Source organism: Saccostrea cucullata, unplaced genomic scaffold (assembly GCF_032062105.1).
Source record: "Saccostrea cucullata isolate Sc308-1 unplaced genomic scaffold, CSIRO_AGI_Scuc_v1 ctg22411, whole genome shotgun sequence".
NCBI classification, from domain to species: domain Eukaryota; kingdom Metazoa; phylum Mollusca; class Bivalvia; order Ostreida; family Ostreidae; genus Saccostrea; species Saccostrea cuccullata.
In genome coordinates this window covers 2,002-20,688 of record NW_026924425.1, presented here as the reverse complement: position 1 = coordinate 20,688, position 18,687 = coordinate 2,002, and the positions used below count along the sequence as shown (strand labels likewise).

At 34.1% G+C, this 18,687-nt stretch overlaps 1 protein-coding gene and 1 long non-coding RNA gene across 2 annotated transcripts; both read left to right on the top strand.

The window, feature by feature from the left end:
- Nucleotides 1–9,081: 9,081 nt before the first annotated feature.
- On the top strand, nucleotides 9,082–13,789 carry LOC134266395 (interaptin-like). Its single transcript, XM_062748641.1, has 16 exons — nucleotides 9,082–9,186; nucleotides 9,575–9,622; nucleotides 9,901–9,972; nucleotides 10,335–10,418; nucleotides 10,511–10,606; nucleotides 10,740–10,823; nucleotides 10,948–11,022; nucleotides 11,222–11,305; nucleotides 11,617–11,691; nucleotides 11,892–11,975; nucleotides 12,095–12,169; nucleotides 12,332–12,415; nucleotides 12,521–12,595; nucleotides 12,726–12,809; nucleotides 13,131–13,214; nucleotides 13,667–13,789. The coding sequence occupies exons 1-16, from the start codon at nucleotides 9,097–9,099 to the stop codon at nucleotides 13,787–13,789; spliced, it is 1,317 nt and encodes a 438-aa protein (XP_062604625.1). The 5' UTR covers nucleotides 9,082–9,096.
- Nucleotides 13,790–14,166: 377 nt separating this feature from the next.
- Nucleotides 14,167–14,783, top strand: LOC134266397 (uncharacterized). The gene is made up of 2 exons (XR_009991965.1): nucleotides 14,167–14,240; nucleotides 14,503–14,783. It is a non-coding gene; the product is annotated as an uncharacterized LOC134266397 (long non-coding RNA).
- The last annotated feature ends 3,904 nt before the right edge of the window (nucleotides 14,784–18,687 follow it).

Below are 18,687 nucleotides of genomic sequence, written 5' to 3'. Positions count from 1 at the left end.
AAGTAGGTCAAACTCTAAAGTCAAGGTCAAAGGGTCAAAGGTCTTGATATCAAATGAAACGTCTGGGCACAAGGATTAAGTATGTAAAATAAGAAAGCTCTAGCTTTTACCCTTTAAAAGATATGGTCAAGGTTTATTTTTTAAAAGTAGGTCAAATCAAGGTTAAGTCAAAGCTCTTGAAAACCAATGAAGCGTCTTTTTACAAGGATCACATATGTAAAGGATGAAAGCTCTAGACCTTACTGTTCAAAAGTTATTGCCAAGGTTAAAGTTTTTCTATAAGTACAAAAATCTCCAAGGTCAATGTCAAAAGGTCAAGATTGCTGGTATCCAGTAAAAGGTCTTGCTACAAAAAATACATATGTGAAGTATAAATGTCCTAGTATCTACTGTTCAAAAGTTATGGCCAAAGTAAAAAAAATTGAAATTTTTTGTAAAGTGGGTTAAATTCCAAGGTCAAGGTCAAAAGGTCAGATTTGGTGATACCCAAAGAAAGGTCTTTGGGTACCACCAAATTTAACCTTTTGACCTCGACATTGGAGTTTGACCCACTTTTACATGAAAATTTTAAACTTTTACTTTGGCCACATCTTTTGAACAGTAGACACCAGGATATTTATACTTCAAATAAATATTGTTTGTTGCAAGACATTTCATTAGATACCAACAACCTTGACCCTTTGACCTTGACCTTGTAGATTTCCGTACTTGTGAAAAAACTAACCTTGGCCATAACTTTTGAACGGTAAGGGCTTTCATATTTCATATAATAGATTATGTAATCCTTGTGAGAAGTCCCTTCATTGAATACCAATGAACTTGAATACCATTGACCCCTTGACCTTTGAGTTTGACCTACTTTAAAAATGCAAACCTTGACCATATTTTTTAAAGAGATATAGAGATAGAGAGATATTCAATCCTTGTGACAAAACTTTTCATTTGATAACAATAACTTTGACCCTTTGACCTTGACCTTGAGTTTGACCTACTTTAAAAAAAATTAACCTTGGCCATAACTTCTGAACTGTTAGGGCTAGGGCTTCCATACTCTACATTAGTATTCTATATGGCAAGACTTTTCATTGGATACCAATTACCTTAACCTTTTGACCTTGACCTTGGAGATTTTTGTACTTATAGAAAAAACTTTAACTTTGGCCTACTTTCAAATTCCTTAATTGTTTTCAATTTCCATTATCCATGAGAATACCTTACTTTTGGTACCAATCAATTAAATTTGCATTAAAGAACAGTTTAATCTTTGCTATGTTGCCATACGGGGGCATCAGTGTTTCACATCTTGTTTACCATGCATATGTCGACACGAGCTTGTTATAAAAGATACTACAGAGTCTGTCACATTTGTTCGTACTGAGTATATACTGGGGCGTATTTGGATATTTTACTAGAAAAATACATTAATAATATGCAGCAATATACCCATATACCTGCATATGGGATTTATATCTCTCAGTTGATTCAATACGCAAGAGAACGGTCTTCGTGTGAAGAATTTTTAAAACGATCGAGGTAATTTATTATAAACAAACAAACTTTAAGTCAGCATTTCTTAAGTTCTATGGTTGACCTTTCAGCAAACACAATCGCAGACCAGATCCCCTTTCGAGAAAAACAAGAGGCCTATGGGCCACATCGCTCACCTGAAAACTGTGGTTAGGAACAAGTAGAAATTGGTTTATTATTGAAAGTTTAAATCCACAAGAAGTCCCATGACCAATCATGAGAAGAAGAAGATTCTAAAAGAATTTTCCTATGTAATTCTATGTAATACTTGGTCGGTCATTTGGCCCCTCCCTAACTCCAACGGTCATGACTTGAACAAACTTGAATTTACACTCCCTGAGGATGCCTCTATATAAATATGATGAATTATGGCTTTGTCATTCTTGAGAAGATTTTTTCAGAATTTTCCTACATATTCCAATGTAAAATTTTGGTCAGCCATTTTGGCCCCGCCCTACGCCCGGGGGTCATGATTTGAACAAACTTGAATCTACACTACCTGAGGATGAATCCATATAAATATGAAGAATTATGGCTTTGCTATTGATCAGAAGATTTTTAAAGAATTTTCCTATATATTTATACCCCCCACTCGAAAAGCGGTAGGGTATATAGTAATCGTCATGTCCGTCCGTTTGTCTGTTACGCTTTGGGGTATCCATCTCTTATCCGCAACTCCTCTCATACCACTGAATGAAATTTGACGAAACTTTCGCAGAATCTTTATTACATATTGCCATTGTGACCTCCTATTTTACTTATTGATCTAACATATATTTTGGGTTCCCACGACAAAACATGAACATTCCCATTGTATTCATATGGGAGGCGGAGGGAATCATTAAGTAATCTCATTGCTCACAGTACCTCTAGTTCTATGTAAAACTTTGGTCGGCCATTTTGGCCCCACCCTAACCCCGAGGTCATGACTTGAACAAAATTGAATCTACACTACCTGAAGATGCCTTTATATAAATATGATGAATTATAGCTTTGTTATTCTTAAGAAGAAAATTTTTAAAGAATTTTTCAACATATTTCTATGTAAAACCTTGGTCTGCCATTGTGGCCCCGCCTAGCCCCCGGGGGTCATGATTTGAACAAACTTGAATCTACACTACCTGAAGCTGATTCCATATGACTTTCATCCTTCCTAGCCCAATGGTTCTTGAGAAGAATTTTTTCAAAAATGCCATTAATTTTCACTAATTTATAATTATCTCCCCTTTGGAAGAGAGCGTGGCCTTTCATTTGTACAAACTTGAATTCCCTTTACCTAAGGATACATTGTGGCAAGTTTGGTTGAAATTGGCCCAGTAGTTCTTGAGAAGAAGATGAAAATGTGAAAAGTTTACAGACAGACGGACAGACAGACAGTTAGACAGACAGACAGACGCCGAACAAAATGTGATCAGAAAAGCTCACTTGAGCTTTCAGCTCAGGTGAGCTAAAAAAAAAACTAGGTCCGTTTAAGTGTATTTTTGTAAAAATTTGGGCGGAACAGATCTAACGAACCCTCCGGGTTCCCCTTTTATTCAAGATACATTTATTTGTTAATAATGATTGATTGATTGTGTGTTGTTTCACGTCCCTCTCGAAAATTTTTCACTCATATGTAGACGCCACCACTTGCCGGTGAAGGGCTACAAATTTTGTCCTATGCTCGGCACTTTGGGTTTTTGAGCAGTGAGGAATCTTTTTCGTGCCAGCACCTACTGCGACACGGGGCCTCGGTTTATACGGTCTCATCCGAAGGACCGGTCTCCACGTCCCACAGTGGGATCTGAACCCGCGACGTAAGGATTGACTCCTTACTTCGCGACTCTAGAACAGACGCTCTAACCACTGCGTGCCCATGGGGATCCGTGTTAGAATAGGTCTTCAGTACCCCCTTGCTTGTCGTAAAAGGCGACTAATTGGGACGGTCCTTCGAAGACCGTATAAACCGAGGCCCCGTGTCACAGCAGGTGTGGCACGTTAAAGATCCCTCCCTGCTCAAAGGCCGCAAGTGCCAAGCATAGGCCTAAATTTGCAGCCCTTCACCGGCAATGGTGACGTCTCCATATCAGTGAAATATTCTGGAGAGGGACGTTAAACAGTATGCAATCAATCTAACCTCTGCGCCACTCGTTCGACTTCGTTAATTATGACAAAATAGCAAGAAGTCAGTCCTACTGTGGTACTTTAGGATGAAATCATATGCTAAATTTTACCACGAATCGATCATGATGACGCACAAAACACGATAAAAGGGGGGAGGGGTAATGGCCAACTTTTTTCAACACCAATTTTTTAACCTATAATACTACAGTTTCCTTTTAGCATACAAAGTTGGAGGGGTCAACCAGCCTTTCCATGAACATTTCCTACAGCATAAGTAATGTTGGGAAAAAAAGGGAGGCAGCCCCCCCCCCCTTGTTGCTACGTGCCTGTAACATATCCAATGTCCATCGTTTTACGTGTATAATATGCTGTCAACAAGTAAAAGTAAAGAAAGAATTGTATGCAGTTTACTAAATATTGTTTAATATTAAAGCATTCCCGTCGCTCGCTGCGTTTACTATAATTGATTGTAACACATCTCTCTCATTGTCAAGAATCAAGATAAATATATTTCTTTTGCTATACTGTATACAGGGAAATTTTCGCCCCCGTTTTATTTTCGCCCCTTTCGCCCTTCTATCATTTGGGCGAAAGAAAATGAATTGGAAAAAATACAGTATAATTTCTTAAACAAAACTATGACTGAGCGAATTTAAAACGGGGCAAAATTGTTTGAAAGTGTGAAAGGGCGAAAATAAGACGGGGCGAAAATAACCCTGTATACAGTATTACATTACTATCACCGTGCATAACCCCACATATGGGGGCGCGGAAAAACCGGGGGTGCGGAATTCAAATGTAATTTGCAATGTTCGTTGACCTGATTAGCTTTCCTACAGTGATTGAGATGAAAATAATCCTTTCACTTACAACACAGTGATATCCCAGCTTACTGTTATTCGTTTCCCAGCTCGGAACTCGTACTAGAAATACATGAACACTTCTGCAATATCTTTCAAGAGCATGCGGGAACGCAAATTTGACCGTTTCTTTGTGAAAATTGGTGCCTTATATATTACTCAGCTTCATATGATTTATGTGAGGGACTTCTAGATATGATTTTGCTCCAGACACTCTAATGTTTCGGAGAATTCCACCTCAAATAAAGGGTACAGACTTCAGTTTAAGTGTGTGGCACTCGGGGGTGAAGATTTTAGTGGAGACTGGGGGAAGGAATAAATCTCTAACTAATGGAAAGGAATCGTTTCTATAAAAATTATATTGATTATACAAGCATTGAATTGCTACAATAAATTTATCATCTTTCTCATAATTTCATAATCCTTTGAATAAGTGCGCTTTAGGGCATTTTTAAACTGTTTACTAGACATCTATTTGTATATTTCGATATAATTTAATATTTTAGCTGTAACACGTCATTTGATTGGATAAAAGATTTAATTTATATTGTATCACATAACTTGGCTACGTCACAATGAGCTACGACAAAAACGTTTATGCTCCGCTTGACGTTATAATTCTAAAAGCTCAGTTTGCTCTTTTTTTACACTGAAATTATAAGGAATGAAGCTGAATGTAACCCATGTTATACGATACATGTATATACATAAATTTGTGCAAGTTATGTTTTATCATATATAATAAGTTAATACAAGATTCATTCCTTAAATGTACTTTTAAAAGGTATACAGTCATGTCTTTCTTTTACAGTAAATAGACACATGAGCAATAGTTTAGAGTACATATTACACATATACTCCGTTATTTATACAATGAATTGACGAGGGATGTTCCAGATCATGACAAGGGGCATACGGCGGGTGTGACCGATCGGCAGGGGATACTCACTCCTCCATGGTACCTGATCCCACCTCTGATGTTTAATAGGTCCTTGTTTGCTCTGCTCCTGTTTTGTATTGTTTTATGAACTTTTGCTCTTGAATACTATTCATTATCTCCACATGTTCCATGTATATAGAATTGATTTAGAATTATATATAAGCGTGTCAATGCAGTGAAGTTAATTAAATATACTGACAATTGAAAGGAGATGAGCTAACAAGGCCTTCAGAATACCCATTGCTTCAGATATATATAAATCATACTGTATTCAATTTGTGAAAAGAATTTAGAGTAAATTTTTCATTACTGAAATTGAGATAAACAAAACCTTTCTGAGAAAAATTTTCTCGAAAAAAAAATTATTCCAGACCTGTTATTGTAAATGGTATATTCGTGGGGTTCGACCCCCTAGCAATAAAAACATTGAGTATCACCACAGGCACTTGTGGGCTGGACCCCCCCCTTTCCATTTTGTTCTTTTTAAATCTGGGATTGACACACTGTTCGAAGTTTTTTTCATATATTGGTAGTATAATACGCATTACTTGATACATATATTGATAATGTAACCCTTTTGTTTCTATAAGCCTTTTTAAATGAATCGTTTTAGACTGATACAGTCGAAAATGATATTGCTACACATCTCCTGATGAAAAGTGGTGTGGACTCTTAACTAAATGGACTTACGTATTTATCCGAAAAAAAATCGAATGTTGTGTCATAGAAATGTATTCTAAAGGATAGTGGGTATAGTGGGTCTTTGTTCCATGTTTTTATTAACCAAAAATGTATATTTTACGCAAACTTCCTTTTATAAAATAGAAAAAAGGCCCACTGCAATCAAAAAATTGTGTTAGAATATAAATGAGAAAATTATCCCTTTTGGCCTCTTAAGTGTACTAGCATGTATGCTATTTTATTGGCAAATAATTTAAATCTATGTAAGATTTTTGCAAATTGTGGAGATTCTTCAAAAGAAATAATTGAATTTTATTATTTCACCTTCATATTTGTCGCACCATAGGATTAGCTCACCATATTCGACTATTTTCCGTAGTAGTACAAATGACAAAGTTCAGCTTAACAAATATCTGTTGTTTAAGAAATTGGATAAATAAGTGTAATTAGAATTAAGTTTCTAAGTTTTTTTCATATGTATTTTTCATGTATAGAAGTTGAAAGTACGTGCGGTTTCCCTGTGAAATCTGTGTAAAGACTTACTCAACAAAGTCAAACAAACATAAAATGTGTCATTAATCCTCTTATTGATCATTCTGGTAAAATCTTTGCTACAACAAGCACGTAGCAACAGGGAGGGGGGGGGCTTCCCCCTTTTTTTCACAACATTACCTTTACTAATGAAAACCATTGAAAGGTTGGTAGGAACCCCCCCCCCCCCCACTTCTCACCACAATATAGTGATATCAAAGAAATGTAGTATTGTATGCCCCCCAAAAATTGTCCACTCCCCCCCCCCTTCCACGAAATAGTATTTTCAATTTGTTCAAACCCCCCCCTTTTTTTCTTGCTTGTCAACTTTTACAGGTAAGTAAAAATTTTTCTTCTTTGGTTCCCCCCCCCCCCCTTTTCAAAAAACGATGATATGTTCCTGTACAAAGCACTATTTGTCGAATCATTTAAAAGAGACAGCACCAATATAAATTTATATACCAAGATCTAAACAATGAAAACAGAGCATGCAGATTTTAAGAATTACGATTGATATATAATGAATAAAAATTATTCCTTCCCCCAGTCTCCACTAAAATCTTCGTCCCCGAGTGCCACACACTTAAATTGAATTCTGTCCCCTTTATTTGAGGTGGAATTCTCCGAAACATTAGAGTGTCTGGAACAAAATCATATCTAGAAGTCTCTCACATAAATCAAATGAAGCTGAGTAATATATAAGGCACCAATTTTCATAAAGAAACGGTCAAATTTGCGTTCCCGCATGCTCTTGAAAGATATTGCAGAAGTGTTCATGTATTTCTAGTACGAGTTCCGAGCTGGGAAACGAATAACAGTAAGCTGGGATATCACTGTGTTCCGCCGTAAGTGAATTTAGGATTATTTTCATCTCAATCACTGTAGGAAAGCTAATCAGGTCAACGAACATTGCAAATTCTGCTTCGAATTCCGCACCCCCGTGTACCACCATTCCGCGCCCCCATATGTGGGGTTATGCACGGTGACTATGGTATGTTTTTCTTAGCTTAGAATAAGATTTACACGAAAAAAGAAAATGAATTGGAAATAATGTATATCTACCACTTTCTACATTGTACCACAGGCGCCTGAGGTGTGGATCGATAGCTTCCCCTAAGAAAATGTAAGAGCGTATAATATTTTAAAAACATATCTTTTAAAAAAAAACCGTCAATCAAATGTATATGTCTAGATAGTAATTTTTTTTTTTTACACATTTAGAGAATGGCCTTACACGGTATAATAAAAATACATAATTATATTATACTGTCTAACATTTTCTAAACATGGGAAAAAGCAATATCTGTTTGCATAGAGGAAGAAATTTTTTATTTAAAAAAAAAAGGGGGGGGGGCAATCGATCCACACTTCAATTAGGCGCCTGTGCTTTCTATTGCAAGTTAACATAAGACACAACATAACATAGATAACATAACACATTTAAAAGGTAATATAACGTAATCGGGGCAACTTTTCTTAACAGAATTTCCGGAAATCAGTATGACTCATGCTATCAAACATCAAAGGGACTTTGACAATGATTATGACATCATAATACAGTTTTACATAGATGCACGACGTCAACAAAGCAGTTGGAATGCAAAATGTAAGTATAGACTTTAAGCCTTAGAATATCTAGCAGATGTAATTAGTGACATTTTATAAAGTATATTAGGAATCAAGCTTTCGTCTCGAGAGATTTTAGATGAAAGTCATCGCCAGTAATGTATTATTCACTAAATAGGTACCCAAGCAAGCACACTGCCCCCTTTTGGAGTGTTGTTTTATATAAAGCCTTTGTGAACGAATAGTTAGGAGTTGTTTTTTTTTTACTTTGACACGAATTTTCATGTACATGTAGCAAAATTTACTTGTTGTAGATTGCTTTCAAAATACTTTGATACAATACAAGTTAATTGTTACGTCATGACGGAGGTCTTTGACGATGACCTATGACGTCATAGTTAAGTTTTGTTTACACAAAAGCGATGGAAATGCATCTCGTAAGTAAAAATTCATAATGCTTATGAAATATTTTTGGGTTCTTGATACACAACATTTTTATGCAAAATCATTTTTTTATCAGCTTCTAGTATGCCGGGTGTATATTATATGATATAGGAAAGGACTATATAAGTTTTTGGAACTTGTGTCCGATCCCTTTGACATGTTGTCAATAAAATATGTTCAAAACAAATCATACAATTTTTAATATTTGTCGAGGTGAAATTTTAGAACTTCACATGTTAAAGACGTTTCCTTGTAAAAAAACAATCATTTGTTATTTGCTGATGAGATTGACATTTCTTTTTAAATATTGATACCAAATTTTAAAATTAATTTCTTTTCTTTAGTTTTGATATTCATTTCTAGTAATTCAAGATTTAATACAATGACTTCAAACCTCTGCAAATCCAATTTAATTCTTTTCAGAACGCAGTTGTGAGCGAGAAAATGTACAGTGAAAAACGACTACGAGAAATTCTGACCGAGCTGGCCTGCCGATCAGCTGATGTACCTATAGACATGCTTCCAATCCCCTTTGTAAGGAGCTTAAGCTTATTAGACATTTTAACTAGAATTTTTAAAGTCTATGCTTTGCCTTGGAAAGCTGTGAAAAAAAGGGGGGGGGGGGTAATTTTGAACTCCTAGAAAAATAAAACAAATTCAAGTCTTTGTTCTTCTTAAAATAAAACTAGAGTAAGGTGAAAGGGAAGTAACCTTTTTTTCATTGATGCATGCAGCTTTTTCAAACGTTGAAGATAATATTTTTTAATTTTTGGTTTCTTAAATAAAAAAACAGATAAGAATTTTGGAACATCTTATAATACTGCATTAAATAGTTTAACAATTATCAGTATTTTGCAATGTCAATAATTTTCACAGTTTGTAATTTGCTTAATTCCTGAAATAAAATTGTTTACCATTGCAGGACACAGAATTAATTCTGGACTTCGGAGATGAAGCCGTTAAAGATCTGGTGAGTATATTGTTCAAGACTGTTATTTTAGCCAGATAAATGATTCCAACTATGGCTAATTTTAATCGCGATGCTAGATTGGTGTCCTTTGGAAAAACTATCTCGTGTCAAGAAGTTCCCTATATGCATCATCCACATATAAATTCTTTTGTTGAAGAGAGTTAACGTTAAGAGTTCAAATTACAAAATTATTATTGAAAATAAAGAGAGAGAGAGAGAGAGAGAGAGAGAGAGAGAGAGAGGGATTCATGTAAAAAGCATCTGGGTTTATTTTTTAGAAATCAAAGAAAGAGATCCTAAAGTTTGAAAGGAACTGGATAGATATGGTAGAGGAGGAAGAACTGCGACAGGTAATGCTGGGCTTTATAAATATCTGATGATTGATTTATTATTTGTTGTTTAACGTCCCTACCGAATTTTTCACTCATATGGAGACGCTATTATTGATCTTAGTTAATTCATATGAGAACTGTTTTGGTTTACAAATGAGCACAATTTGAAATTATGTATAATTTTTGTCTATGATATACTTACTTTAATTAAACATATTTTGTTGAATAATTTAATTTAATAATTAAAGTATTGGGAAACAGGCAAAGACCTTGCACACCCTCTCCTTGTATAATAGGTCAATATAATTTCTTTCATGAATGTAACAATTTTATTTATTTATTTCATTAATTTATTTATTTTACATAAATTGTTTATTTAGGAAAACTTATTAAAGGTAGAAGAGATGTTGAAAGTCATGGATTTCCAGATCAAGTTAAAAGAAGAAATGCAAGAAGAACTTAAGGTATTGTATACCGGGCTTCTTATGAAGTTGTAATGTGATATTTGTCTGCTCTTTGCAGCCCAGATTGATTAATATTAATATTTTATTTACAGAAAGAAGTCCCTAGGAAGATTGTCAAGCTAAGAAGCACATTTATTGGCATTGAAAAATCCAGAAAAGCATGGAAGCCTATCCACCAAGAACTGATGGTAAAATTTTCAATAACATGTGCTTAATTATCTTCTACCAAATTATCCTTTTAATTGTTGGGTTTAAGTGTCTATGAGATTAAAATCTGATTTTGAATTCACTGAATAAATTTTTGACTTTTTTTTTATATAGGTATTTTTGACTCAAAAAGATCAGGACAAAATAAAACTTCACTATCAGAAGGAGATCATGATGAAGATGTTTAAAGAGCTTCAGGTAAAAATGCCAAATGTTAATGTAATTGGTTGCAATGCTTCAGGAACTGAAAATGTGGACAATTCTCCATTTTAAAAAGGTACCGGTAAACTGTTCATTACTATTGATAAACTTTGATTTTCAGGAAGTGGCATCAAGAGAATATGAGAACAGAAATGAGAGATTAGAGAGAAGACAGACAGTACATAAAGAGTTAATGGTAAGTTTTCATGTGTTTATCCCTTATGTCATATTTTAGTCATTTTGCATTTATGTTCTCAATTTTATTAAATTTTTAAGAAATAAAATTTTAAGAGCACAATACAGACCAAAGTGTACCTTCTTCTTAGCCTATTATTTTTGTGATTAAATGTTTATGATATTAAAATTTGATTTTTATTTTGTTATTTGATATACAGGCCGTTTTGACCAGGAAAGATCAGGACAAAATAAAAATCCACCATCAGATGAAAATCATGAAGGAGATGCTGAAAGAGCTCAAGGTAAAATTAACACATGTGTACAGTGGAGCCTCATTTATCCAGACGCTTTGGTTCCCAGTCAATTTGTCAGGATATGTGAAGTGTCCGGATACCTGAATCACCAGTTAAACAAAATACAATAACATTTTAAAATTCTGTTCCGATGAAAAAGCGTCCGGATACTGAAGCATCCGGATATCTGGCGTCGGGATATCTGAAGGTCTACTATATACCAAATGTTATTGTTATTGGTTATAAAAATTGTGACCATTAACAATTTTTAACAAAGGTTAAGTGTCAATAGTTTTAATTTGATGAATTTTGATTTTCAGGTTGTGGCATTAATGGATTTTGAAGGAAGAATTGCAAGAGAAGAAAAGAGGCAAGCCATACATAAAGACCTGATGGTAAATTTTCATTGTTTATTCTTGTATTGTATTTTTAGTCATTTTGCATGATGTTCTCAATTTTATAAACGTTTTAAGAAAATGACAATTTTAGGGCAAAATACAGACCAAACTGTACCTTCTTCTTAGCCAATAATTTTCATGATTAAATGTTAATGATATTGAAATTTGACTTTTATTTTATAATTAATATTATCCAGGCAGTTTTGACTAGAAGAGATCATGAGAAAATGAAAGCCGGCCATAAGAAGAAGATCATGAAGGAGACGTTAAAAGAACTGAAGGTAAATACATGTGTATACCAAATGTTACTGTTATTCGTTGCAAAAATGGTGATAATTAACAATTTTAACAAAGGTTACCCGGTAAGTGTAATTTGTTTTTGATGAATTTTGATTTTCAGGTTGTGGCATTAATGGATTTTGAAGGAAGAATTGTGAGAGAAGAAAAGAGGCAAGCCATACACAAAGAGTTGATGGTAAGTTTTCATGCATTATGTTCTCAATTTAATCAACTTTTTAAGAAAATAAAATTTTTAGGGCACAATACAGACCAAACTGTACCTTCTTAACCAATCATTTTCATTATTAATTGTGTATGAAATTAAAATTTGATCTTTATTTTATCATTTATTATGCAGGCAGTTTTGACTAGGAGAGATCAGGACAAAACAAAAATACACGATCAGAAGAAGATCATGTCTAAGATGTTAGAAGAACTTAAGGTAAACATGCCAAATGTTACCACTATTGGTTGCAAAAATTGTGATAATTAACAATTTTTAACAAAGGTTAAGTAAAAATAGTTTTTGATGAATTTTGATTTTCAGGTTGTGGCATTACTGGATTTTGAAGGAAGAATTGCAAGAGAAGAAAAGAGGCAAGCCATACACAAAGAGCTCATGGTAAATTTTCATTGTTTATCCTTAACTTATCTTATATATTCTTGTATTTTTTGAATATGTTCTTAATTTTAATGATCCTGTCTTGTTTTGTTTGTTTGTCATATTAATTTTATTGAAAAATTACTAATAGATAGTTTTGACTAAGAAGAAATTCGAAGGTGAACAGTTCAGGAAACAACAGGATATGATGTTGAAGATGCTAAAAGAGCTTAAGGTAAACTCCCTTTCATTGTTAAAATGTGTAAAAATCAATTTTAATATTCACGTATTGAGTAAGATTGAAATAAGTGTAGTTAAAAGGTTCTTAAAGAAAATTAAGCAAACTTGTTAAGAAATAATAATTATAAAAAGAAAAAGTGAATTGTAGGTGGTGTCATCAAAATTTGTGGACCATAGAAATGAAATAAGAAATTGCTATAAAGAAAAAGATTAATTGTGATATCGAATATTTGATTATATTTTGTAAGTTTTACCATTTGCTTCTTTATCTTTTCAAAATTTAAATATGTGTTTTTTTTTCATTTGTTATTAACAGACAGTTTTGACCAAACGAAATTTGGAAGAAAAGCAGTTCCAAATTCTGAAGGCACTGAAGTCAGCAATGCTTAAAGAGCTTAAGGTAAGTAATTTAGACCATTTTTAAGATATTGTGTTATTGCCCTGTTTCAGTTTAAATGACTGGCTAAAAAATTGTTCCTTTTTTTACCCCCCCCCCAAGAGACCGATCATTTTTTTTAAAATTTATATAACAAAAATTATTTTAAAAATTCAGCACTGGTTTTTGGTGGGTGGGTGGGGTGGGGTCATTTTCATTTACCTAGCAACATAATTTTTTTTTAGAGTGCAAACAAATATAAGTAGGCCTTAATTTAGCAGTTATACATGTAACTAATGTTTTTGTTTGTAAAATATTGTACTAAACATATGACTTTCAAAATTTTGAATATAGAAAAAAAATTTAATACATTTTAAAAATGAATGAATAATTTTCTTCTTCTAGAATTAGAATTAAAATCAAACAAAACAAAATCAAATATTTCTGTACCTAATGAAGAGTTCCCTGTTTTATAGAATTTGAACAAAGACAACAAATCAGACTTAGAAATGGAGGAAGAAGAAGATTTATTTGTCCCTCGGAAACTGTTTCTATTTAAAGTGGATACCTTCAAAACTTCTCCACAGGTAAAAATTTGATATGACATTTTTTTAGAAATCATTTTGAAATATTTCTTGTGCAGAATTAAATTGTATTGATTTAAATGTTTTATGCATACCGTATAATTCCTATTAACAAGCCCGGGCACTTAGAAAATTGCGAAAATGGGGCTCTTTTTTTTTGGTATTCTTTTTATAATATTTTAATGTCATATTTTAACATTAAAAAATCTGTTGAAAAAAAATTCAAAGAACCGCTAAAATAATGCTTAACTTAATTATTTTAAGTGAAGATAATCCATCCAAATTATGCTAAATGATTCATTATCCACTGAGATATTAGATAAAACCTTGTGGGCAAAAACGACATCTTAATATTTGTTAGAGGTGCTTTATAAAATAAATTCTTCCATTTTAGAATGTAGAGACTGAGATTTTGCCATCAGAGATCAAGAACAAGAATGACCACTGTGCAACAAGAGTAGAAATGGTATTGTATGCATTTATGTTTATCAACTATTTTGGTTAAAAAAAAAACAAAATTTTGACCAAAGATTTTTCTCAAAAGCTGAATGTACTCTATTTAAAAAAAAAAGAGGGAAAAAAATCTGTGATCTAACTACTGTTACTATAATTAAGGAGTAAATTTCAGTTATTTTTTGTACTTTTCTTATATCTACTTGTAATATTTTTCAAAATAGCAAAATTTAACTCTCTCTCTTATATCTGAATGTTGAATTTGATTTTTCCAGATGCCCGGCCTACAGAAAAAGAAATCACTTAGAGGAAGACTGAGGAAATTCTTTGGCTTCAAATAAGACGTGTGGAACCTTGTTTGTTGATGATGAAAGCTGTTATATTTCATGACGGAAGATATTTACTTGTGGTTACCAGCCAGATATTACATGTACCTAGCCATAAACTAACTTTTGAGGGCCATAATTGGTCGATCATCTTTTAATTAAATTTTAATTCTTACTAACTTCTATTTACCAGTTTTTCCATTGTTTTAATAAATATATATAAAATTGCATTTTTATTGGTGTATATTTTGCATGGAATGGTTTCTTCAGTTATAATTCAAAATATTGTATTGTATGTAAATTGGTTGAATCTGATTCATGGAGAAACATTAAAAAAAAAAACTATTACCCTCCAGCGTACCACAGTCAACATTGCTTGACAACAGGTAATATTCCAAAAAAATGTTGACTGCGCAGAATTTATGCCACCGGTGAAAAAAAATCATGAGGTTATAAAATCATCATTAAAGTGTAATAAATATTCCATATAAAAAGAATCTTCCACACACATAATAACCCGCTTGTTTTATTGTCCCCCGCTTGAAAAGTGGGGAATATTAATTTGGGTTTTTCTGTCCGTTCGTCTGTCCGTCCGTTCGTCTTTCTGTCTGCCTGTAACGCTTTCATTTCCACACGATATCTCGAGAACCCTTTGAGCTTTTGCAGTGAAATTTTGCATAGGAACTCCCTATGGACTAAAGAAGACCCCTATAGATTTTGAGGTCAAAAGGTCAAAGGTCAAGGTCATAAATTCGCAAATCCTGTCTGTTATAACACTTTCGTTTCCCCGCGATATATCGAGAACCCTTTGAGCTTTTGCAATGTAATTTTACACAACAACTCTCTGTGGGTTAAGGAAGACCCCTATTGATTTTGAGGTCAAAAAGTCAAACTTCAAGGTCATTAATGTAAACACTCTGTTTGTGTGTAACACTATCGTTTTCGGGCGATATTTCAAGAGGATGTTGAGCTTTTGCAATGTAATTTTATATCAAAAGTCCCTTGGACCTCTCTCACCCCTCTCAAAGTGCCCCGCCCCATTTGTTTTATTAGTATTGATTGTAGAGATTGATTACATGTCGCTATTAACAGCACAGGGGCATGAAGGAGAGTTGTTATAAAACGGGTTCTCGGCAGACTTTATATTCTTATTTTGTACATCTGTTAGAATTGTAAGGTTAAATTTAGACATGCATTGTGTTAAATTTTGACAATATATCGAACGTGAATGTATGTGACTTAATGTTTGTATATAATTGTCCCCCGCTTGAAAAGTGGGGGATATTGATTTGGGTTTATCCGTCCGTCTGTCCGTCCGTCCGTCCGTCTTTCTGTCTGTCTGTAACGCTTTCGTTTCCACACGATATCTCGAGAACCCTTTGAGCTTTCGCAATGAAATTTAGCATAGCAACTCCCTATGGACTAAAGAAGACTCCTATTGATTTTGAGGTCAAAAGGTCAAAGGTCAAGGTCATGAATAAGCAAATTCTGTCTGTTATAACACTTTCGTTTCCACACGATATCTCGAGAACCCTTTGAGCTTTTGCAATGATATTTTACATAACAACTCCCTGTGGTCTAAGGAAGACCCCTATTGATTTTGAGGTCAAAAGGTCAAATTTCAAGGTCGTAAATCTAAACATACTGTTTGTATGAAACACTATCATTTTCGGGCGATATTTCAAGATTTTGAGCTTTTGCTATGTAATATTATACCATAACTCCCTAGGACCTCTCTCACTCCTTTCAAAGTGCCCCGCCCCGTTTGTTTTATTAGTATTTATTTATTTATTTATAATTTATATTTTATTACATGTCGCTATTTTTAGCACAGGGACATGAGGAGAATTATTACGTATAAAACAGGTTCTCGTAGGACTTTATATTCTTATTACGTCTATTAGAACTGATAGATTAATAAAGATTAAATTAGACACCATGCACTGCGTAAAATTTTGACAATATCAAACGTGAATATATACATGTATGTCACTTCATGTTTGCATAAAACAGAGGCTCCGTGGTCTAGTGGTATGTCTCTCGCTTCAAATGTGAGGGGGCCCGGGATCGCATCTCGGACGATCCAATTTTTTTTTTCGAAATACTTTTCTTTTTTTACTAAACGATAGTATTCAGCATGTGAAATGAAAAATTTATGAGGTCTGGCTTGTACAAACTCATAATATCATCATTACAGTGTGATAAATATTCCATATTAAAAAGAATCTTCTACAAACATAATAAAGAATAATCCATCAAACCTTTACAGGCGCGGATCCAGAAATTTTTCAAAGGGGGGGGTTGAGGTTTTTTTTCAAAAGGGGGGGGGGTTGAAGGCGAAAACAGTTAAAACGTACGTTGTACACATACATATAGTTAAATAACTCAATAGAATATCGATACAGGGTGGAGTATGGTTTTTGAAAGTGGGACGTTGATCAATCTGGGAAAAAGTACTTGTATACATTACCAGAAAGTTTTTGAAAAAGAAAGGAAAATAAATCTCCAAACCTGAAAATCCTATTTTGTAAAGGGATGGGGTTTTATTTTGTTTTTACAACCGAATTTCTTTATATATATTACAACATTAGCCTTTCACCTTACATTTTCACAAATGAAATATTAAATAATTGTCCATAGCATTAACAGTTATTTTAGCAGGAAATACAGTTATAAATGTTATTTCTCCTTTTTGTATCTATAGGCTTTTACCACAAACTTGGCGAGTTTCCTTACATAATTAGTTGTCAAAGTTTTCATTTTTTCACTGCTATCTATAGATAAAAATTTGTCGGATTCTAACAGATTACCGAGGGAGCTTTGTCGGATGTCTGTATAGAATGAACAATCGAGTACAAAATGAGTTTCCGTTTCGGCAACTCCGGCATCGCAGAATCGACATACTCTCTCTTCTGGTCGTTCCCCAATGTAGCGTCCCGTCTCTACTCGCAGAGGTAAAATGCCACACCTTAACTGGGCGAGGTGTGAGCGTTCCGTTTTGCTTAGATTTAGTTTCACGTATTCCTCCTGTTCGAAGGCGGATTTTATGGTTACGTATGTACGGAGTTTTGGAACATTTTGGACAGCGTCTTCCCATAGAGATGAGTAATAACGTAATATACACAGTTCAGCCGTTTTCATATCCATAGGTACCTGTGAGTTAAAGACATGTCCTAATTCGAGTCGTTGGAATATATCCTTGATTTCACTGCACCAGTTATTAGTACAAAGTACAAATCCTGTAATCCATATCGAATGCGAGCCTCGTGATACGGTCAGTATCCATCGTGAGAATTCTATTCCAATAACGGATCATGTTCATCCACCGTCGATAATAGCTAGGAATCCAACCAATATCTCCATATAGGGCGAGTCTAGGTGCAAAACGATGCACTCCCAAAAAATATCGGATTGCTCGGTTTTGGATATTTTCAACGGCCTGGTATTTGCTGTATTCCCATACTCCCAATGCATAATCCAGAACGGGAACTACACAGGAGTAATACAACTTCTCATAGGCTTTAATTCCAAGTCTTTATTGGTATGTATTTTGGAGATTATCTTCCCAAGCGCTCTTCCCCCAGCTTTTGAAAGAATCTCTACATTCTCTGTGAAGTTTCCACTGAAGGTGAACGTTACACCTAAATATTTGTATTGGTCAACTTTCTCCAATCTATTTTTGCCGATAACAAACTCAAACGTTGTCTGTTTCGTTCTCACTTTCCTGAAATGAACACACTTTGAATTATCCAAGTTGATCAGTACTCTCCATCTCTTGCACCACTGATGAAGCTTATCCAACATACACTGCATGTAGATCTTCTGGACTCTTGGCCATTAGGGCGATATCATCCGCATAAAGTAGTACAGATAGTTTCCTATCAGGTAGGTCTATCCCAAGGTCAAGAGCATTGGTTTCCTTCACGAGATCGTTTATAAATATGGAGAAAAGTGTTGGTGATAGATGATCTCCCTGCTTAACGCCTGTTTTACAGTAGAACTACGGTGTTAGTTTTCCGTTCAATCGGATACAGGCTTCTGAGTACTGGTATATACTCCGGATTGAGTTGTAAATTTTACCATCCACGCTGTGTAACAAGAGTTTATACAACATCATGTTTCTGTCTACAAAGT